Below are 22220 nucleotides of genomic sequence, written 5' to 3'. Positions count from 1 at the left end.
TGGCTTTGGGGGTGACCCAAGTGTCCTGTTTCTCTAAAGGAACAGAGTCCAAGGCCTTTGTTCCCCTGAGTCTTGGAGATGGGCACGCCGCCCGCTCTCTTTCGAGCGATTGTTAACTGGCTGGTACGACGTCCAGGTCCTTTATTTCCCCTCCTCCTCCCTCGGCCCGCTCCTTCTGTGACCGCCACCTCGTATGTCATTTCATGACACCCCCTCGAAAGGTATGGCCGAGGCGAGAAGGGGAGGAAAGGTGAAGTCTGTTCATCTTCTTGCCAATCAGCAGTTGGTTCAAAAAGGCTCGGTGGAATTAAAGGAGATTTTTGGCATGTCTTTGATCGTTAGTCACTTAGGACACCTCTGTGACTTTAATTGATCATTGAAACAACTGTATATTTATGGGACCACGTGAAACCGTATGGGTCATTTAAAAGTTATAGTTGCAGAAAAGCTGAGATTAATATTGTAAATAATTTTATTGTCTTATCGGTGACATTGTTGATCTTTCTTTTTGGACTTCGTAATGTTCTTAGCCACAAATCTCTTTCTTACATACGGGCTTTTTAGTGACACCTTCAAATTGTAATGAGGTGGCTTCTCAAGTGAGAAATTCCCATATTAGCAAAGGAAAAAATAGCATAGAAATAGGAAACCGAAGCCTGGGTTAGAATGAACTTGTACGTGAATTGACAGGTTCTAACTCCAAGTGACAGTGTCATGTAATGAAAGATGTCTTTTCTCCATTTTAATTTCCTTTCCTGTTTTCTTTTCCTCTTTGATCCAATGCTCCATGCCTGAATTCACGCGGCAGAACTACTTCCGAGACACCTGGAATATCTTCGACTTCATCACCGTGATCGGCAGCATCACAGAAATCATTCTGACAGACAGTAAGGTGAAGGGCTCATAGATCCTGGTCTCGAAGCTTGGCGCGTATGTGGCATCAGAGAAACGGTCTAGACGCCCGTGTAGCCATGTTTCACGCATCCCACCGGACGTGCAGCACCCCCTTTTTTTAAAATTTTTTTTTATTTGAATGTGGGGAGCTCACTTCCTCACTCCCAAGGTTTAGGCAGAAAAGTGCAAACATGGAGGGTGCCGGGTCTCGTGGGCCCTCTGAGTTGTTAGACCTGAATTGTTTTCCTACAATTGTTCATCCCGAAGACTTGGGGAGCTGATGGTAACTTTTGAATCTTGGAGGACCATCATGCGCCAGAGGGATTATTAGATCTGCTCCAAGTGCAGAGTTAGGGCTGCCCTAGAAGCCTGGGGAGCCGGTTCTGTCGGCCGTGTGCAGGGCCCCCTCCCGGGTACTCCCATGCCCTTCTCCCTGGGAATAGGGAGCAGGCCTGGGGAGGCTTGGAGAGCTGGTCCTTGCTGGCCCTTCAGCTGGAGATGGGGTGAAAAAGAAAAGACAGAATCCATGTCCAGTTTTCCAATCAAAATGAGGGACAAATTCGCAAATACTGGTGCTTAGATTTTGTAAATAACTATAACGTCGCTAAGTGTACGTTTCCTCTTGGTCCACCAGCTGGTGAATACCAGTGGCTTCAACATGAGCTTTCTGAAGCTCTTCCGAGCCGCCCGCCTCATCAAGCTTCTGCGTCAGGGCTACACCATTCGCATTTTGCTTTGGACCTTCGTGCAGTCTTTTAAGGTAAGAGGCACCAGGTCCTCCCTCCCGAGGGCTGAGGCAGCCCTGTCATAGCAGACAGCACAGCCCGGCCACGCACATCGTTACCCAAGTCCCTTCACTTTTGGGAGGTTGAAGCCCGTAGATGGGCGTTTGTAAGAAGCATTAGGTAAACATAGCCGTTCTCAGTCATAGCACAACTCGGCCGGGCAGTGGTCACCTTACATCTAGCTGGAGAGCATCTCGTTCCAGAAAAACACCTTGACTTTGTCGCTCAGTTATCTTCTCTGTCCACTGAGGTGGGGCTTTGTTTTATGAGGCGTGCTCCCTCCCAGGGCATGCCACAGCACCCCGAGTCGCTCTGTCCGTGTACGGGGCCGGCCGCCTGTCGTCACGTGCCCTCTGCGATTTCAGGGACATGACAGTGGCTTTATTCCATGTAACAGTTTTTCAAGAGCCTCCTCGAGTTCTGTTTTATAGCAAGATGATTCATATTGGTCCCATCATGTCTTCGTTGGTGTGTCTTTCCTGAACCCCCGAGCGTCATGCATGCTAACGGTCACCTCTGTGTCCTACCAACCAATAGGACACCTGGAAGGTAGGCACGGTGGGCTTCTTTTGAATGATCGCGTGGGGCCATACAGAGGTGTATCTGTAATAAACATAAGTTAGAAATCAATACCTAAGACCCACTCTCATGGCAGAAACTTCTAGCAAAAGTTTTCCAAACATATTTCAGTATCTTCAGGCTCTAGCAAATACTACAATTAGTTATTTGTAAGGTCCCAGGGGCCTAAATACTATTCAAACGCTTACTGTTATCTCCTTATAAAAAAGGAAAAAAAAAAAGTTTTTCAACAAACGTGTTTTAAAATTAAATTTGAGGCTATTAAGTGATTCAGAGATGAGGAATCACAGAATTGCCTTCTTTTAATTATTTGTATTTTTCAATTACACACTGGGATAACGAAGACGGGCCAGTGGATCTGCAGTTCCTCATCCTCTGGGAAGGGAATTCACCCTACACCATCATTACTGATTTGCTTCTTCATCAAGGACCTGGGAATGTGAGATGTGAGACCAGTTCTAAGGACGTCTAGGCCCCTAGAAGCAACCTTGACACTTTTATCATCTCCAGAGTCACTGTTTGGTGTGAGAACGCCCACAGAGGCCTCCGGAAAACCATTTTTCCAAAGCTAAATGGCAGAAATATAAAACCTTAGCAAGAATTTACCGTCTGCGTCTCAGGCGAATTCGGAGTCAGAATTTGAAACCGGCTGCTCTGTAAAACCTTTTTTCAGAGGCCTGCCCAACAAGCTACCTCTGTTTGTCAGTCCCTTAAGAAATATGTGTCAGCCTGTCATATTATCACAATTACCACTTCTCTGTAAAACTGGATACTATTGAAAGCAAAGAAAAAGCATGTCAAAAATTGATGGCCAGATGGTTGGCTTATTCCAGTGAATATACAGAGACGGTGAAGACAGGTGAATCTACCTCCCGGTGACACTGATGGATGGCTGTTTCCTTTGTGGAACAGTCCTGAGACACACTGTAGAAGTTGTTTTCTTAAGGTTGACGTAGCAAAGGCTGCCTCCGCCAACGCACAGCTGAGAGCTACACTTTATACACAGCATGGCCATGCCTGTCCCCACCCGCTCCCAGCCCAGCGGCCCCTACTCAGTTCTTCCCTCTTTTCCGTTATTTTGTGCTGGAATTTATAACATGGTAAGGAAGAAGGTCGCAGTGAATCTTTGGTCCTCGCCCCACAACTGGCGGTAGGGAGAGGAGAATCAGGGACTGGAGACTCGGGGGTGGAGAGGAGAGGGAGGCGGGAGGGCCACCTAGGTGACTGGAAGGTACAGCACCCCAGGTGGCAAGAAACCTGCCTCCCCACTCTCTCCGTTCAGCAGAGGGAGCCGTCACGTGGCCCCTGGAAATGCAGCGGTTCTGCCCCCAGACCCGGGGAGTCAGCACCTCGCTGGGAAGGGGGGCCCCCTGCGAACTCTGTTGCGTTTTCATTTTCTCTTTTCTTCAAGTCGCAGGCGTCCCCAGGGCTCTTGGTTCACTCAGCTCGGTCGATGGGCTCTGCCCGGCTCGTGCGGTCTGCAGGCCTTTAACTGGTCTCTTGGGATCCGTGCCGTCCACACCAAGATAGAGGGAGACACATAGTTACAGCCTCTTCCAGGGAGCTCACTGGGTGGGAGAGAAGCGGGGCTTCCTCGTCAGCACTGAGAGCACCCCAACATTGCAGTGCCCACCCTGCCCCCCAAACCAGACTGCCCTACGTCTGTGTCCTCCCCCAGGCACCAAGGGCAGCTCCCTGCCTCACCTTTCCTCCCCTTGCCTGCTTCACGCCCGTGAGTGAAATGTTACCATCCCACAGTGGCAGGCAGCCTGCCCAGTACGGAATTTCGTGCCACCTGGCTTCGTGGCAGGGTTTTGTGGTGGCTGACACTTGAAAGGCTTTTGGGGACTTGGCGGCATGGCAGATGATGAAATGTCAGGAGGCTCAGACGTTGGGAAAAGGAGTTTCCTCAGAGGCCGGAGGAGTCTCCTAGGAACTGGCAGACAACGGAGACCCTGGTGTCCGGCTTCGCTTCTAGAGCTCCACGTGGGAGGGCGTGGGAAGGGGCGCTGCTGCGATGCAGGAGCCGAAGCTGGACGCTCGCCGTGCACTTTGCATCACAGTTGCCCAGGTTATTAACATTCCACATGTGAAGTGGGATGAGGTGGGTCCCAGGCCCTGGAACTCTTTCTAGCTGTCGCCGGAGATCATGGCCACACTCTGAGTGAGGGAGTATTCCTGACAGAGGGTAAAGTCCAAGCCACTCTGTGGCCAACAGCGTACATATCTGTCAGAGGACATGGGCATCTGCAAAGGGCGGCACTCCGAAACAGACCGGCCGCAGGGACTGGCGTCCCGAGAGCGTCCGCAGTCAGCCTCCCAGAGGAGTCCTTGTGCGGCCGGTCCCTGCAGGCCTTGAACCTGGGAGCTGCCCGCCTTTGAACTCATGGCCATCTCTCCGCTTTCCTTCCAGGCTCTCCCCTACGTCTGCCTTCTGATCGCCATGCTTTTCTTCATCTACGCCATCATCGGGATGCAGGTGAGCCGGTGCACCCGGGGCCTGGTGGGGGCAGTTGTTGCCCAGGTTGTCTCTGGCTCGCCAGCCTGAACAGACAGGATTGGGGGTGCTTTAAAGAACCCCTTCTTGCCTGGGGCCACCCATCCAAGATCTTGTTGCAGTGCAACCTTGAGACTTTCTCACATGCCCGATTTCCCACTCAGGCCACCCGGGTGTTCAGGGTGGTCTGGTTTGGGGGCCGTTGGACCACGGTGCTAACTCATGAGCACCTGGACTGCTGTGGGTATAGCGGTAGAATCACAGCAGAGATGGCACGGTTGTTCTTAGCCAGAGGGGTGCCCCCTGAGACTAAGCAGGGGACGAGGTTCGTGATGAGCCGATGCTCAGGGTCGCAGGTATTTGAGCTAGGCCTAAAGGAATGTCAGATGGTTGTTCTCCAGCAGCATTGCATGTGTCTGAGTTAATCTTGAATGGCTGAGATTTACGTGCTGAGATGCATCGCTGGGAACAACTCGTGGAGTTCCCGACAGCATGTCCAATCCTAGGGAGACCGAACGGCCACGTTCCAGCTGATGATACCTCTCGAAGGGCCATGCAGCTTGCTGGACAGTTCTGTTGGGTTACCACCTCCTCTGCAGCTTTAGAACTGAGAAATGGCTCAAGTTCCTACCTTGGATGTTTATGCAGGTAGCCAGAGTCCCATTGAGCAGAAGAGGCCAAATGATCTTTCAGAGGCAACTGTTGTTTGTGGTTGTTGGGCTTCTACTGAAAAGAACCCACCCAGCTGGATACAGAGGCTTCTGCTCGTTTCAGGGAGGCTGTCTGACTTAGAGATATGGAAACTAAACCCCAGCCTGGAACTTCGGTCTAGTGGCACTCTCCTGCAGCCAGGCAGTTTGGCCACCTTTGGACTGGTCTTCTTGATGGTACCTGCCACCTGGAGTCACTGGCCGCACCTGCCAGGCGTGCTGCATCAGCGGCCCTTGCCAGTGCATCTCTGAACGTCTCTCCTTTTCGCCCTCTTGCCTGCACTTCTTAATTTCATTTATCTTCTTATCCTATTACTGGATGGTCTTGTTCTCCAGAAATACAGTAGAATGTCAAGTGTCAAAAAGTACGAGACTCGGGTGAGAAGTGATGAGTTCTTCCTCTTGGAGGGCATTTCAGCAGAGATCTGATGGCGGTGTCCGGGGCGCGCTGTAAGCTGAACCCCAGCCAAGGTTTAAGATTGGCTCAGTGACTTCTCTTAAGTCCCTTCTAACTCTCAAATATTTGATTCTAGAATTAAAATGTTCTCAAACAGCCAAATGAAACTTGATTAAGTTCTATTCTTGCTTATGCCTAAAAATAGTTCTCACCCTCTTTTTCATTTTCAAGCAAGATAAACTAAAATTATACCATCTCCAAGACTAACCTCTTACTAATACTACTGATGACGATAATGCTGTTTACCGTTACTTGAGTTTGAGTGTGCCACTGTGCTAAACGTGTGCTCTTACCCCCTTCCTCCCCACCCCCATGCTCGTAGCTAGAAAGATTATATCTCATACAGTCATTAAAAAGCAGAGAGATCCATACAAACAGGCAAAAGGGCAGTAAAAATAGATAAACAGCAATGAACTGTGAGAAGAACTATTATTCCGACCTTTCAGAGGCATCTTGGAAGAAGAGAGCTTTGCAGAGGAATCTGGAGGTGATGGAAGGAGTAACTCGCTGGGTGGGGACTACAGGTCCTGAGAGGTGAGGCTTTCGGCCTCAGCTCCCCCGCTCACCAGCTGTGCAGACGCGGTCAAGTCACTCAGCCTCTCTGGGCCTTACGCCCTCGCCAGTACAACAGAGGAGTTGGGTAGAGCGTTTCACAGTCCTTTCTAGTTCTAAAGTTCTGTGATTCCAAGTGAAAATGGATGTAAGCCTATACTTTCAATAACTTTTCTTTCTCTTCAATATCCTTCGGATGTAGGAGGTTTGGGTTAATGACAACGACTAAGTAAACAGCGAAAATAAAAAGTGAAAAAAAATCTTAAGACCACCGTCACACCAAACACACATTTTTTGGCGTGACGGTTCTCTTAGCATACAGTTAACATTGCTTCGGTGTCTTAATCACATGCGTACCTCGCACGGATTCACAGCGTGCCCTCCAGCCCGTCCCTGGCTAGGTAAGGTGTTCAAGAAAACCACAGTGCAGACAACTGATGACGACTTCAGGTGCATCCTAGGAAGAAAAAACACCCAAGTTTTGAGTACGTGATGAATCGAGGCTAAATCGTGGATTCTGAACCAGGAGGGCGAGAAGGAAGAAGGAGATGTGAACACAGATGAGGCCACGTGACGGTTTCCTCCTGGGGTGTCCGGACTCGATCGATCGTTGGGGATTTTTCCAGGGCTGCTATGCGTCTGCTTGGAGGCCCCTTGCCTTCTCACCTTCCCCCTTCCCCTCCTCCCCAGAGCCGCCTAGCGAGCCCTCTCCATTCTCCCCGAGAGACAAGTAGTAGTACTGGGGTTTTGAAAAACAACGTGAAGAACAAATTCCCAAAGCAGGTGTCAGTGGGAGTGATTTGAACAAAATAGCTGGGGGCAGAGATTGTTCCTCAGTCGCACATTCTGCAAACTGTTAGGGGGAAAATGTGGCCCATGTCGCGTGTGTTAGATAAACTGAAGCCTGTTAAATATCAGCTGAAAATGATCTCACATGGCTGGGAGAGTGACCTGTAAGCCTTCAGTCGTGCTAACAGTGACTTGTGAGACGGATCATGATATCTCAAACGGGGCCGGGGACGGAAGTGCTCATCCGAAGAGACTTTGGGTCGACCTTAGCTCCGGGCTGCACTGAGCCCGAGACGTCATCATTATTCACTGTCCGTGGATAAAAGATCTCTGGGTTTTCCCTCTTCTGTTTTTTTTTTCACATGAATTTGCATGGCGACCACATCCCAAGCCCAGCAACCAACAGCAGATCAGTAAACTCACTCTCACAGCCGAATCTGTTCCTTTTCTTTTTCCTTTTCCAAGCACCCAGCTGTCTTGATTTTCTTCATCCGACTGGCCTGGAGTTTTTCGCGTGCACGTATTCTCAGGGACTCTAGATTGTAGTCGTGTCGCCCTCCTGCAATTTGACTTTGTGGACAGGGACACATTCAAGGAAGATAGAGATGCCTTGCTCTGACCTACACTGCTTGTGGATTCTTATAAATCGCATCCGTAAATGCAGACATTTCCGTCATTACTACCTGAGACAGGCAGAGGGGGCAGCTTCTTCCCCGACTCCTGTTATGGGGCGATGTCTTTGACAGATTGCTTGAGTACCATGGAAATAAAATGACCAGCTCAGGTGTGGGAGGAGCTACATACCAGCGCATGGGGCCCACCGGCCTCTCTGGGTTGGCGTCGTCTGCTCCAGCGTCGGGCCCCCAGGAGCAGCTCCGCGTGCGCACCTGCCAGCTCTGCAGGCCCTTCTGACAGCCACACGCCGGACACATCCCACAGCTCCGTGACGCTCGTTGCTTTCTGTTCCTTTTCTCCTCAAGGTATTTGGGAACATAAAATTAGATGAGGAGAGTCACATCAACCGGCACAACAACTTCCGGAGTTTCTTTGGGTCCCTCATGCTGCTCTTCAGGTACCTGCATGTGTAACCGGTGTGGCTGGAGCCCTCCCGCGAGGGACGCAGTGGGTCTGCTCTTCCTCCCGGTCCCCTTTCTCCTTTTTTTCTGCTTCGTATCAGGAAGCCCAGTGGGGGAGGGGTGCTCAGTGCCTCTGCGAGCTGCCCGATAACCATGACGTTAGAAAGTCTCCTCAACGCTTTTGACCCAGTAGTTAATGCGCAAAGTGTGACTTCAACATGCTCTTCAGGGCTCTGAGACAGGGAAGGCGAGGACAGGTTTTCGATGACCAAATTCCATTTAAGGGTTGAAACCCAGGGTGGCCAGGTTTCTGTGGGGCCTCAGAGAGTCCCACCACTATCAGCAGAGGGTCTTCAAAAAGCAGGAGTGGTGGGGAAGGTGGCAGAACCCAAGAGGGACCTCGCTGGCACTCCATCCCGGGATGGAAAGCACCAGGGGGAGGCACAGTGGCCACCAGGGGAAGCCATTGGGCAGGAGAAAGGGAGGGGCAAGTCGGGAAGGAGGGCCAGAGAGACAGAGGGATGCAGACCTGCGCTACTAACGGCTTGTCCTCGGGGCTCAGGAGCGCCACAGGGGAGGCCTGGCAGGAGATAATGCTGTCGTGCCTCGGGGAGAAAGGCTGTGAGCCCGACACCACAGCGCCGTCCGGGCAGAGCGAGAACGAGCGCTGTGGCACCGATCTGGCCTACGTGTACTTCGTCTCCTTCATCTTCTTCTGCTCCTTCCTGGTGAGTGACATGGTGCCCTTGGCTCGAGATGTGGCCCACCCCACCCCCACTCAGCCCCCCGATAGGCAGTCAGTGTGTGTTCACACGCACCCCATGGCTCAAGCTGAGAAACTGGATTCCCTCGGGACAGCTGTTAGAGGCCGGGGTGTGTATCAGACTCCTGGGCGGGTGACTTCCCGTGGCTGAGGAAAATCTTTGCTGCTTCAAGGGAAGGATTGCCACGAGGAGAGATGGCGAGTGGCGTAGAGGTCAGTGACTAGAGCATTGCGCTTCCTGCCGAATCCGTGGCGATCTAGCGCAAACCCTCCTGTACCTTAGAGGTTTTATAAGCAGGGCTAAGAAGATCATCTCTCTCTTACGGAGACCTTTGAACTGTCCGAGAGAGGCACCTTGAGTATATGAGGCGACAGCACTCGTGAGAGCAGAATGATGACAGCACGCAATGGAGTAGATGTAGGGCTCTCTCATGTTGTTATATTCGATGACAGTTGGCCAGCTTGATAGACATGAAAGGGTATGATTGTGTATTAGTAAATATTGAGTAATATCTGTGGCGCACATCCACTCATAAAGCAGTGAGAAGCCCTCGGTGCCACTCTGGTTCTTTCTTTGGGAGAAAGCATGAATCAGTACACCAGCACCCAGGACTCTCCGCCCTGCGTAATCAGACAGTGTGAGAAGCAGCAGAACCACCAGGCGCTGCCAGATCCACAAGAAGGCCCTTCTGATGTCTCTGGCCCCCCGACACCCCTCAGCTCAGCTCCACCACGAAAGCACTGGCCGCACATACATGCGGAACGAAAGCAGTGCCACTGAGAAGCGGCCCATGTCACATCCGTACAGCAAAAAGTGAATTGTCTCACGTCCAGGCATTTCTACCTCTGCTCTTAAGGGGACTTGCCACGTGTCCAGCTCTCGGGTGTGGGGAAGTGGCTTGCAGACAGTTTGTTAGGGGCGGCCGGCAGGCTAGCGTAGCAGGGTGCGGAGTAACCGGAGACTTGGTGGCCCTCGCCGTGGTCTTAGCGTGTCGCTGTTCCAGCCGTGGCCGAGACGCCTGCCTTCCTTTTTGTAGCTTCTATGAAATGGGAGAGAAGAAGACTTAGTTGAAGAGTATTATCTACATGGCGAGCGGATAGCGTGTGTTTTAAAACACCTCTTTCTCACGGGCGTGGAAGTTGTTTTAAATGAAAACAAAACGGTATCTTATTTGGAAATATGGAAATAGCATGTTTAATGAAAACAGGTCGACAGGCAATTTAGAGTGGTATTAACTGGAGTTTCAAGTTTATTCATTCACAGAGTCAGCACATTTTTATTGAGTGGTGGTTAAAAAGCCCGCTCTGAGCGAGGCGCTGGGGCGAAGCTGTCACTGAGTTACAGCCCCTCCCTCCACCTACAGTCAAAGGGCGGAAGGGATGCAGGGGTCACAGTGCTTCCTGACGGGTGTGAAATGGAGCATACGAAGGACATGTAGACGTCTCAGCTTTCTCCTACATGGTTTAAGTGTTTAATAATAAATATTTAAAAGAAACCAAAGATATAACTGGAAAATTAATTAGGGACTATAAAGGTACTTTTAGAAGTTCGAGATGGAAGGTCCTGCATAATTCACATTAATGTTATTTTTAAAAGAGGCTATATTCAGTCTGAAAGGATCTGTTTTAAATCTCAGCCCTACATGAGATTGACTTTGTGACGTTGGGTAAGTCACACAGCTCCTCAACTCAGACCAACCTCTCAAGAAACACTCACTGAGGTGCCGTGATGTGCCAGGCCGTGTGCCTGGCACTACGAATACAAATGGATATAGAAAGCACTTGTGTCCTTGAAAGGCTGGTGGTAATTAAAGCTGCCTCATAAAAAGTTAGAGGGAGCATTAAAATAAATAATAGATGTGCATGTGCACACCACACTATAAAAGATTATGCAAATGTAAAGCAATAATAATGCTGAGTTTTTGTTAACATTAATAATAGGTACCAAGAAAGGAGTATGAAAGAAGTGTGTGGATACGTGGAAAACCCTTTATAACCCATGTAGTGACTGAATGCATTCGCTGCGGCTGCAGCCCCAGCCACGGAGAGAAAGGCCAGGGTCAGGTTCAGCTGCATGAGACAGAACGCCCCAAATAACAGTGGCTGAACCAGGAGGGGTGTTTATTTCCCTTACCACCAGGGAAGCCTGGAAGAAGGCGGTACAGACTTGTTAGGGTGGCTCCACAGAGTGGGCAGCACCCCAGACTCCTTTCCCTTTCTGCTCCGTTACCTCTGGGGACCGTCCCTCGTCCTCATGAGGCTAGACCTCCAGGCTCCCACTTATATTCTGGGCAGCAGAGGAAGTGCGGGAGGAGGGAAAGGCAAAGAAGAAGGGCCAGCGGTCTCTCTGTTGCAGAGAAGACGCCGATGAGGTCCTTCCTGCAGACCTCCTCCTCGTCCTGTCCACCCCGTCTGCATATCTGGCACATTCATCAGCAGAGACTCCTATGCTGTCACGCCCGTGGCCCACTGACTGGTCACTATCAGGCAAGCCTCTTCCCCTTGTGAGCAACAGAAAGCCGAGCCGCATCCGGCTGAAGCAAAAAGGGATTTCCTGGGCACCCGGCGATGAAGAATCCTGGGGCAGGACAGGCTGAAGGGAGCTTGGCCCCGACGGCACAGCCAGGACCAGGTTCCTCGTCCTCTTGCTCAGGCCCGTCTGCGTGAGCTCTTGCCTCAGGCGCCCAGCCCGTGGCTCCGGGCAGACACAGCCGCAGTTCCGGACCTCGGCCCTCACACATTCAAGACCAACCGGGGAGAACAAGTCTTTTGCCCAGAAGGTTCAATACCATTTCATTGGCCTTGATGGGATCACCAGTCACGAGGGCCCAGGAAATGGGATCCAATGACTGGTGGAAGCCTGGGTCCCAAGTGGTGCCCCCTGAACCTTATTAAACTAGGAACGGGCAAGGGGTGGGTCCCCCAGAGAGCAGAAGCACAGTCAGTGGGTGCCGGGCAGCCAAGAAACGGCAAGGACAGTGCTAGGCACCGTGGGCGGCAAGTCCTGCCGACTCCTCTCCCCCGTTTGAGCTGCTGTCCCACCGCTGGCCTGGTTCAGGGGCACAGCGACACCCTCCACACGGCCGCCAAGGGTTCTTTCTGAATGCACACATCCCTTGGTCGCTCCTAGTTGAACCCCGTTTAAACTACTGCACTATCTAGGCCAGAGGTTGGCAAACTGCAGCCCACGGGCCAAACCCGGCTTGTAAGGCCCATGAGCTGACAGTGGTTTTGACATCCTTAAAGGATTGTGAAGAAATCAAAAGATGAATAATATTTCATGATGTGAAAATTATACGAAATTTAAATCCACAGTCCTGTTTCCCCTGTAACCTGCATATGCTGCTTTCATGGCTCTTTAAAAAAAAAAAAAACCGTAACATTTGTGTGTTTCCAATATGTTACAGTCTCTACTAAATACCAAATAAGTCTTTTAAGAATATTCACCTAACAACATCTAGCGAATGCCTGCTATGCTTTCAGCAGTGTGCTAGCCATGGGGATGCATCCCTGGATGAGAACTTTCTTACCCGCCTTCCCCAGCATCTGGGCCTCTGTTTGGAATTCAGTGGGTGCACAATAGATGTTGTTGAACAAGTAAGTAGGAGAACAAGGTCTTAGAAGCCACTCAAGAGCCACGAACAGCTTCAAGTCGTCACCCAGTGAGCCACACAGTCAGCTCTGAGACAGCCCGTCGGTCCCCTGCTTGGCCGGAAGGGAGGGCTGGTGTCAGGCCTCGGCTCCCTCTAGCCATTTGGCCAAGTCACTGCTGCTCCTTCCGCTGCTACAATAACAATTTTAAAAAATTGAACAGGCAATAAAAGTGGAAAGCGACTGTGGAGTACTTTGCAAATAGAAAGTAGCATCGAAAAGTAAAACACGCCACAAAATATGTGGTACGAATAACGAAGACGCGTTGCATTCGACAGGCTCAGCCGTGCCTCGGTGAGGGCCGCAGCCTTACAAACTTCTGAATCGTTTTCGAAGCCTGTGTTTCTGCCTTAGGTTTCCCCTCACTCCTCTTCTCCCCGCTTGCCCTCCAGATGCTCAACCTGTTTGTGGCCGTCATCATGGACAACTTCGAGTACCTGACTCGGGACTCGTCCATCCTGGGGCCTCACCACCTGGATGAGTTTGTCCGCGTCTGGGCAGAATATGACAGAGCTGCATGGTGAGTAGGCCTCTCGGCCATCCCAGTGGGACTTCTCGAGTTCTCTAGGAAGAGGTTGGAATTGGAGCCACCCAAACGCTTGTCTGCTACAGAGAGAGGAGACTGCTCTTGGCTGTGGCCCACGGAAGAGGCCAGGTCCTCAGACTGGCTCTGGTATCGAAGGAAGACTTAGTTTCCTTCTCTTCCTTGTCCCCTCTTTCCTTCGGTGACAGCTTGCCCCTTTCTTTGCCAATCTCATCGCACAGTCCACACCTCAGTGTTCGGGTTCAGTCCCCTGAGGAGCTTCCAATAATCTTTCTTCTTCTTTTCCTGCCCAGTGGTTAGTGGACTCCTTTGAGTCACCAGGAGGGTTACAAGGGTTTTCTGGGACTGTCGGACATCTGGCCGCCACGATCAGTGACAGTAGTGTTTCGTGTTTCATCCCTTTCAGAAGATGCAATTTGAGTTCTCTCTGAAATTATCTAAAAAACCACCAGGTTGTTCTTCCAGCCGATCCCTTAAATACTCGCGTTTTTTTAATTTCATGAACCTAAGTTATCTGTCAGAAACTTTGTGGGGGTAACCCTCCAGGTCTCTTCACTCTCCAGTAGTTCTCAAGTGATGTGCCCTTGGGGCTGTAGAGCAGGGCTTGGCAGCTACAGCCCGTGGGCTGCATGCAGCCCTGTGCCTATTTTTGCAAAAAGCAGTATATTTGAAACACGACCAACCTCCTTCATTTGTGCGTTGTCCAAGGCCGCTTTCATACTACGCGGCAGAGTTGAGTAGTTGTGACAGAGATGGCATCGCCCTCGGAATACAAAATTATTTGCTGTAAGAGCTTTCACGGGAAATGTTTGCTGATCGCTGCTTTAGAGTTCAGAGGCAGCATTTTGGCCTGCGTGATTGGGGCCTGGGTGAGAATTCTGTGAGCACTCACTCCTCAGGCACTTTTCTGTCCCGTGTCATCCTAGCTTTGGGGTCTTATCTCACCAGTCTGTTCATTCTGGTCCCCTCTGAAAATACCACAGGAAATGCCATCCTTCACAAGAATGGACCATGTTGCTTCTACTTGGAACCCCTTCATAATCGGAGACCCTTCCCCCAGTCCGTCCTGCCATGAGGCCGTTGAACTTGAGTCACTGCTTTACGGGTTTAAATTTGTTGTTATAGCAGCGGATGGAGCAGCCGTGACATGAATTGGAATTCTTCTTCTCCTCAGTAATCAGTAGTGACTTAGGGCACAGAGTCCTCTAAATCCATTCCTATTACAACGGCTGAGCAATGGGCTTACTAGTGCGGGCTGCTCAGACACCGGTGGTGAGAGGGAGTGCCGCCAGCCTGCGTCTGCCAGCTCCTTGGCCTTGGACACGTCACTTAAGCACGCTGAGCTTCCTCCCCTATAAAACTGTGATAATGACGCCTACCTTCCTTGAAGACTAGTTGGGAGGATTATATTAAATCGCGTATGTTATTGTTAGTAGAATTGACAAAAACCATATGAGAAAGCGATTGGAAAGTATGGGCGATTGGTCTGTAAAGCACAGATGGCCATGGGATTGGGAACGTGAGAGAAGAGGGACCAGCTGCTGGCAAAAGAGCCCACGGTTTACGCAGCCTCACCCGGGTGCCCTGGGCTCTCAGAAGCCCCGGCTTCGTGGGACTCAGATGCCATGGGCATTAAACGTGTCCCTCCCCACTCATTGCAGCTGCTGGGAAGAGACGATCCCATGAGGACAGCTCGTGAGACTTAGGTACATGAGCTGTGAAGACTGCAGAAGGGAGAAAGAGAAGCTCTTTTGTCTGTTTTGAAATTCATAGTGTAACTTGCTCTGGGTAGAGCTCCACGGGCCTTCTGCGAGATGAAGGGGGAAACCAGCAAAGGTACCGTGAGCCAATGTCTTCAAAAGGAAGATGGATACAGGTCGCAGAGACCGTCAGCCTATGGACGGCAGTACCAACTCACCAATGTCCCAATCTCAATACGAAAAACATAGAAGAACAATGGTTAAATTACCACCTCTTGAGAGTCAAAAGACTTGGAAGCACCGATGAGCTGCTATTTGAAAAAACAGGAGGAATCAACACCAAAATCAAGAAAAGGCCAGCAAGAGTGGCGCCAAGGCAGAGTCCTGGTCTCCACAGGGCGGCTGCCGAGGACCAGCGCTCGGAGGAGGAGACGCTGGTTTATAATTTCCGGCGGCCGTGCCGGTTCATCCAGGATGCATCCAGCTCCCTGGCTGTTGCTTTCTTGTCCTGGTCCCCGACCGAGCACATTCTTTAGCCACTGAAAACGAATCAAGGGTTAATTCTGTCTGTCCCACAGGAAGCCAGAACTCTCCAGCAGGCTTGTGGGAGAGGGGCTTGGTACGATGGGTCTCATTGTTCCTGGAACTCTGACTGATCAGACCAAGCTGCCTGTGAGCCAGGCAGTGGGAGTGGAGCTGGAGAGAGGCCTGCTCTCTGAGCACAGACCCCTGGAGGCCCCCACCCTGTGGAGGGGAGCTTGCCCAAGCTCAACTCAGGCAAAGTCTGCCACAAAGAGAAACGGAGCCCTTTGCAAACTCCCTCATGCCAACTGTGCTCCTTGCTAATTAGCCTAATGGGAAATTTGTCTCCCACAGTCTGCGGAAAGATGCTGACTTCCCACTGCTGCCCGACAAGCGGGTCTGAGGAGCTCACTGCGGCCCGTGTCTGCGAAAAACAAGCAGCCCTGCCATCCACTTCCAGGCAGCCTGGCATCTGCTCCTGACAGCGGTCAGGGCCCTCGTGAATTGGGAGGCTTTGTTTTTCGAGGCCTGGCTCGAGCCGGGTCCATTTTCTGCACCTGGCCAGGTGTGGGCCAGATGGGTATCTTGGGGTGCTCTTGGTCATCAGGCAGTCTCCTTGGGCATCGGACGAGCTCGACTGCCTTGGAAAATTGGTGTCAGTGCGGCTTGCAAGGCGATGCCTCTCTGATGCTTACTGTTCTCAGTCTCTCCCAGTCTGGCTTTGCCAGGCCCCAGGAAAGAAGCTGCCCTCCCTCTTCCGGCCATGTCCTTTATGGCCAAGCTGTCACTTCTTTCCCCCCTTCTCTGAGTGTCCTATTAACCCACTTCTGCTTCCTTTACAGTGGCAGGATCCCGTATAAGGATATGTACAAATTAGTGCGGGTCATCTCGCCGCCTCTGGGCCTGGGAGAGAACTGCCCCTACAGGGTGGCTTGCAAGGTTTGCCTCCCAGTCCCCAGCCGCGACTGGCAGTGGGGCGCAGCTTGGACCCCCCTCCGTTCTGCTCTGCCACCGCGCCACATGAGGGAACCTTCATGTCGCTTTCCTTTGAGTTTAAAGAGGTCCCAACCCTCCCAGAACCAGCAGCTGTCACTTAGGAGGAAGGGCGCATTTTGGGGGGAATGCAGGAAGAGTTAAGGGCTCAGTGACGAAGGCCGGTTCGACCCGTCTCACTTTCTTCACGTGCACACACGTGTTCTCTCCGCCCCACTCCACCTTCATCTGTAGATTGGACCGTTGGGACCGCTCCCTCCCCCAGAGAATGCAGAAATCTTAATCCAGCAAAGAGCTCTGGTTTCCCTTCACTGGAGACAGACAAGCCTCCTCTGAGCAAACTGGAATCATCGCCCCATAAATAATGTCGTAGAGTGTGGTTCTAGTCACCCCCACCTCTGCCCGCCATCCAGCTCCTGGATGGTTTGGCCAGAAGTGATTATAAAAACTACAGGAAGGAGAGGAGGTGAGAAACAATTCAGAATTAAGACCAGAGGAGAGCATAGCGTCGGTGGTGTGCGGAAGAATTTCACAGGGAGGTCGCGGGAGAGGACCCAGGGGCCCTGAGCAGATGTCTTGCCTTCGGCTCCCGCCATGCATTGTTGAGGGGACCATGGGACCTGTCCTCACCGCAGAGTCACTGCTCAGTTGTGAGACCGAGGACATGTTCAGGGGGCACTTAGGACCTCCCGCTGGACCCTGGGAACTCTGACGTCCCAGTGGCTCCGCCAGGCCGCCCTCCAAGGCCACGCCTGCTAGACGAGGGAGCCTCTCCTGGGTAGCACAGTCCAGCAGCCGGAAGATGTAGGCGCAGGAAGATGCCGGCCTGGGACGGTGACGCAGTGATTCCCGTCCTCAGGAGGCCGGACAGCTGCCTCTGCTGAGACTCTTTAAACTTGACCCTGGTGAAACCTACAGCGCATGAGGGGAGAGCCGGGGAGGGCAGCATGGCATGCGAGATGCTCTTCCTCCTCCTGGCTTTGTTTCTTCTGTCCCCAGCATGCCGTCACCCAGGGGCACGCTGGGGAGTACAGGGCTCCTCGTCCACAGAGCCAGGTGGAAGCAGCGGGCGACTCCGAGAGGCACCCACAGCCCCCACTCCACGCCGCCTCCTGCCGCGCACACGGCACGGAGGGGGATACACCGCGCTCCGCCTGTGGGCTCAGAGCCGGAGGGAGGCCTGGCGTCCGGGCCGGCGCCCGGAACTCTGACCCACGGCTGGACTGCCGTCTATCCGGTTTATACCAGTCGCATACAGCCCTGGGAATGGAACACAGGCCCGTGTGGTGGGGGGGACGGCGGTGCCGGCGGGGCAGTAGGGCAGTGCTGTCGCGGGAGGAGGACGCAGACGAGTCCCCGTGACAGTGTGCGCGAGCGTCGGGGGCCACAGGCTGCCAGCGACGTCCCCGGGTCTGTGTGGGGCTGATATAAATCCGCACCAGGACGGAGTCACCTGCACAGTCTGCCTTGATTAACAGGTTTCCTGTTCTTTTCCTGTTTGTCCATTCTGTTTTGTTTTTCCTCCCCTGTCTTCCGTACGATTTTGTCCGTTTGCTCTCCGGGAATGCCTGTCCTCCCCTCCTCCCTGTCTGCACCCTGCTCCCCACTTCCCGTTCCTTCCCCGCTCCCCGCCCCTCCCTGAGCAGTGGCCGCATCCATTACACTGAGATGTATGAAATGCTGACTCTCATGTCACCACCGCTAGGCCTCGGCAAGAGATGTCCCTCCAAAGTGGCATATAAGGTAGACCACCCCTTCCTTTGTTCTGGGGTAGAGACCGACAACAAATGGGACCCAGCTGGGAGCGGGGGCAGAACATGGGGCGGAAGCCGGGCTGCGGGGCAGAGGAGGGGACCGAAGGAAAAGGAAAGGAGGAGGCCGAGGGTCAGGAAGGTCCACGGAAGGTTCGTGAAGTGATCGCAGAGGACGGCTTGCAGTACTGCTCGCCGTGGGGCTTCGTGTGTCCCTCTGTGTCTGGTTCGTTGTGCGTGGTGACCGGAAAGGGAGTGTTAAGTGGCGTGTTTGCTTCCAGAGGAGGCAGAGTGGTGGCCTGCAGGAGAGCACGTGTAGGCAAGAAGGACGCCCACAGCAAAGCCGCTATAAGCGCTTTAAAAAAAAAACAAAACCACCTTCCGTCAGATAAGCCGAGGAAATAATGCAAAAATTCCTCTTGACATGGTTCAAGAAAAAATCTGTAGGAGAGAAAAAACTCTTCACGAGTTTCTTCCTCCGTGACCTGGGAAGGAACGACGGCACAATTCCTTCTCGGGGTCAGAACAAAGAGGAGCAGGACTCCTGTCCCATGACGTGACTAAGGACGCCGCTCCCTGCCCCTCGCCAGCCTGGCTTCCCGGTTCTCTTGGCCGTACAAGGGAAAGGGTGGACGGCGGGCTCGTGGCGCCTGGCCCTAGGGCGCCGGGTGGATTCCCGCCAGCTGGCACGGAGCAGCATTGCCCAGTGGGAGTCACCTGCCATGCCGGTGCTCGTGGGGCCTGAATTTTTTTTCTCCAGAATCAGTAATGGCAACGGTCGATTCCCCCTTCGGTGTTTAGACTGTCCCAGGACTCTGGAGCTCTTTCATTCACCTAGGGATCCATCACGGCAATGCTGCCACTTCTCTGGAAGCTTAGGGAATGGAATTCGATCCCAATGAGAAACTGGCTTGACCCTCCCCTAACACCACGTCTGTGGGATCACGTTAGGCAGGACGGTCCTGTGGAGCCTTAGAGACCCTGCCTTGGGGAGAGACGCATCCCCCCTCCCCCGCTAGGCTGGTGGTTCTGCCGGAGGACGTCTCCTGCTCCCTCCAAGCTGTAGGGCCCCAGCAAGCATCTCACGGAACAGCCCCACTGGGGACCCTCATCCACCCCAGTATATGGTTTCTCATACACAGCTTAGGGGCTGGCACCCTTTTTGCTCATGATGGCCACTTCCAAAAGTACCAGATGGTGGAATGTGGCCCTGAGCTCTTGGAATTTCTGGGATGAAGCTTGGTAAGAGAAGGAGTGTGGGCATTGGAGGAAAAGTTAAGAATTCCATACTCTCTGGAAAGTGGATTTGGCCATTTCCGTTCGATCCCTTCCTTGGGCTGAGGGGAACAAGGCCTGCCCACTCTGCTCCTGCCTTCGCCACCCTCGCCTCGTCCTGCCCTGCTCGCCCCGCCTCCTCGCCCCGACCCTGTCTGCACTGTCCCCTTTCCGTCCCGCTCCACCTCATCCGTGGGATAAGTTGGACTTATGCATGTTTGATCACGTGCTGGCAAATCTCATCTTTTAAAGACTCAAAAAGGGGGCATCAGGATGTATCTTTCAAGTCAGATAAGGAAAACAAAACGTACCCCCCTCACGCTCTTTCCATCTGCGTTTCGGGGTGCTCGTGGGCAGGTGGAAACAGAGCAGCCTTGAAACGGGGAATGGAGCCCCCTCCCAGAGCTGACTCCTTTCCCTGAGCCACGTCTTCTAGAAATCCCATCCCATCCCTGCGAAAGACATTCTTAGGACCACGGTGGAGTCCTGTAGAATGATCAGTCCCCTTCCCTTGGAATTTGGCATCATCCCCCAAACGAGCAGCAGTGGGGCCTCCGGAGAGAAGCGGGGAGCAGAGCAGGGGGTGGGGGATCCTGGCCCTTCTTTTTCGTCTCTGCCTTTGGCCTCTGCCCGTCTCCTCTCCCCTCACCCTGGTCTCTTCCGATACGTTTTCTTCCTCCTCTTTCCTTTCTCTTTGGCACAGAGGTTGGTTCTGATGAATATGCCAGTAGCTGAGGACATGACAGTCCACTTCACCTCCACCCTGATGGCTCTGATCCGGACAGCTCTGGACATCAAAATCGCCAAAGGTGAGCCTAGGAAAGAGAAGATTCTGGAGCGACTGGTGCAGAGCAGTGCAGGGTAGAGACGTTTGAGCTTTCGTCCTAACACTGCAGTGACCCTGAAATCCAGCACCGGGGTCCTCGTCTCCCCAGTGAGATTCAGTAACTGTGACATTGGTCGTTTCTTCCAAAATGACCTGCATTAACGCTGTGTGATCCTCGATGTCTGGCATACGGTAGGCGTTTTAGAAATATGCGTTTATTGAACAAGTGAATTTTAACGTTGTCCGTTTTTCTTCTGTGGCACCTTTAACGTCTCGGGAGGCCTCTGTGGCAGGTCCCGTCATGGCGGTACTTTGTTCCTCTTGATTTCTAACCCTGACTTGGGAGAGAAAAGGTTTGCTGCTTCCGGAAGGACCTGCAGCCTTCCTGTTCTTGCCTGATCCAAACCCTTTTAAAAATCAGGTCACTCCAACTATGAAGGCAGAGTTGGGGAAGAACTGAGCTCCCTACAAGGAGGCGGGGTCGGGGCCGGAGTGGGGGGCTCCATGTGGCTCTCCTCATGTTCCCCTCTGATAGATTGAGCACCTGGGACGTTTTTCCAATGAATGAGGAAGCTGATCTTGATCCTGGGGCCTCATCTCCGTGGCAGGATATCCCTGAGTCACTGAAAATGAGAGCCAAGATGTGTTCTGCTTCTTCAGCAGAAACGCAGGATTGCAAGGTCCACTGTCACTAAGTGCCAAGATTTCCTCTGAGACGAGGAGGGGCCGTGCTGGGTCAGCTCCTGCCCCCTCAAGTCCTTGTTATTTCTGTGTCTGTTGTTTATTAATAACTTATTTTATTCTAGGCGGTGCTGACAGGCAGCAGCTAGACTCGGAGCTACAGAAGGAGACCCTGGCCATCTGGCCTCACCTGTCCCAGAAGATGCTAGATCTGCTTGTGCCCATGCCCAAAGGTACGGTATCTCTTCCTGGGTCCCTATGTTACTGTGGGCCCAGCACGCCAAAGCTGCATCTTTGGGGGGAACACAGAGTGATCATGGAGATCAGAGAAAGTTCTTTTATGCTTACGAAACTAAAATCCCTCACTTACGTCCCTCTTGTTATTAATTGAAGACATCTTCTCGGGATAGGTCATCGTGGTTGTGCTAAAAGTTCTGGGTGCACAGCTCTCTCCCTCCACCAACGCTGGATGGCAAGCCCTTGTTTTGGAAAGGGCGTCGTTATTAGAGATGGAAACCTAGACCAGTGGAGGTGACACTACTGTGTCATCTCCCTGAGATATGGGACCTGTTTGCTTTGTAGCCTCAGCGCTGGCACGTACCTCTTCAGAGGGTGGAGAACAAAGCTCTGTAGGTGTCCTCACCGCCCTGCCCCCAGCTGTCTTCCCCCTGTTCCCTTCCCTGCCACGTTTGTTTTTCAGCCTCTGATCTGACCGTGGGCAAAATCTATGCAGCGATGATGATCATGGACTACTATAAACAGAGTAAGGTGAAGAAGCAGAGGCAGCAGCTGGAGGAACAGGTGAGGGTCCGTGACAGCATGGTGGATGGGCGGGTCCTGAGGGGTCGCATGGGGGACAGGCCTCTGCGCCCGCGAGCACAGTGCCCAGCAGCAGAGGTAAAGGGTCCAGGAACTTCCTAGGGTCGGCGGATTAAAATAGTCTAAAGGTCACGGCCACGCTCCCACTTCACCCAAGTAAACTGTATCCCCCACCGCAGACTTCACAGCCACGTGAGTTCCTTTTCTCCTTTCACTTTGAACACAGAAAAATGCGCCCATGTTCCAGCGCATGGAGCCCTCATCTCTGCCTCAGGAGATCATCGCCAACGCCAACGCGCTGCCCTATCTGCAGCAGGACCCGGGTTCAGGCCTGTAAGTAAAGCCGAAGGGCCCGC

General features: G+C 52.6%; 1 protein-coding gene across 15 annotated transcripts in view; it reads left to right on the top strand.

Annotated features, from left to right (window-relative positions):
- Nucleotides 1-22220, top strand: part of CACNA1E (calcium voltage-gated channel subunit alpha1 E) — a 498756-nt gene that overhangs the window by 463611 nt on the left and 12925 nt on the right. For 12 of the 15 annotated variants that reach the window (XM_039881316.1, XM_039881317.1, XM_039881319.1 and 9 more), the window contains 11 exons: nucleotides 809-892; nucleotides 1529-1654; nucleotides 4672-4737; nucleotides 8244-8335; nucleotides 8902-9067; nucleotides 13146-13273; nucleotides 18159-18255; nucleotides 20242-20347; nucleotides 21171-21278; nucleotides 21746-21846; nucleotides 22091-22197. In XM_039881316.1, coding sequence (XP_039737250.1) covers nucleotides 809-892; nucleotides 1529-1654; nucleotides 4672-4737; nucleotides 8244-8335; nucleotides 8902-9067; nucleotides 13146-13273; nucleotides 18159-18255; nucleotides 20242-20347; nucleotides 21171-21278; nucleotides 21746-21846; nucleotides 22091-22197 — 1181 coding nt within the window. Of the gene's footprint in view, nucleotides 1-808; nucleotides 893-1528; nucleotides 1655-4671; nucleotides 4738-8243; nucleotides 8336-8901; nucleotides 9068-13145; nucleotides 13274-15873; nucleotides 16503-18158; nucleotides 18256-20241; nucleotides 20348-21170; nucleotides 21279-21745; nucleotides 21847-22090; nucleotides 22198-22220 lie in introns of those variants that run through there. The other 3 variants (XM_039881318.1, XR_005656965.1, XM_039881325.1) reach the window with 3 other exon arrangements.

This window comes from Pteropus medius, unplaced genomic scaffold (assembly GCF_902729225.1).
Source record: "Pteropus medius unplaced genomic scaffold, Ma_sr-lr_union100, whole genome shotgun sequence".
NCBI classification, from domain to species: domain Eukaryota; kingdom Metazoa; phylum Chordata; class Mammalia; order Chiroptera; family Pteropodidae; genus Pteropus; species Pteropus medius.
Note: the sequence above shows the minus strand (reverse complement) of the source record. Positions and strands in the feature narration are given on the sequence as shown.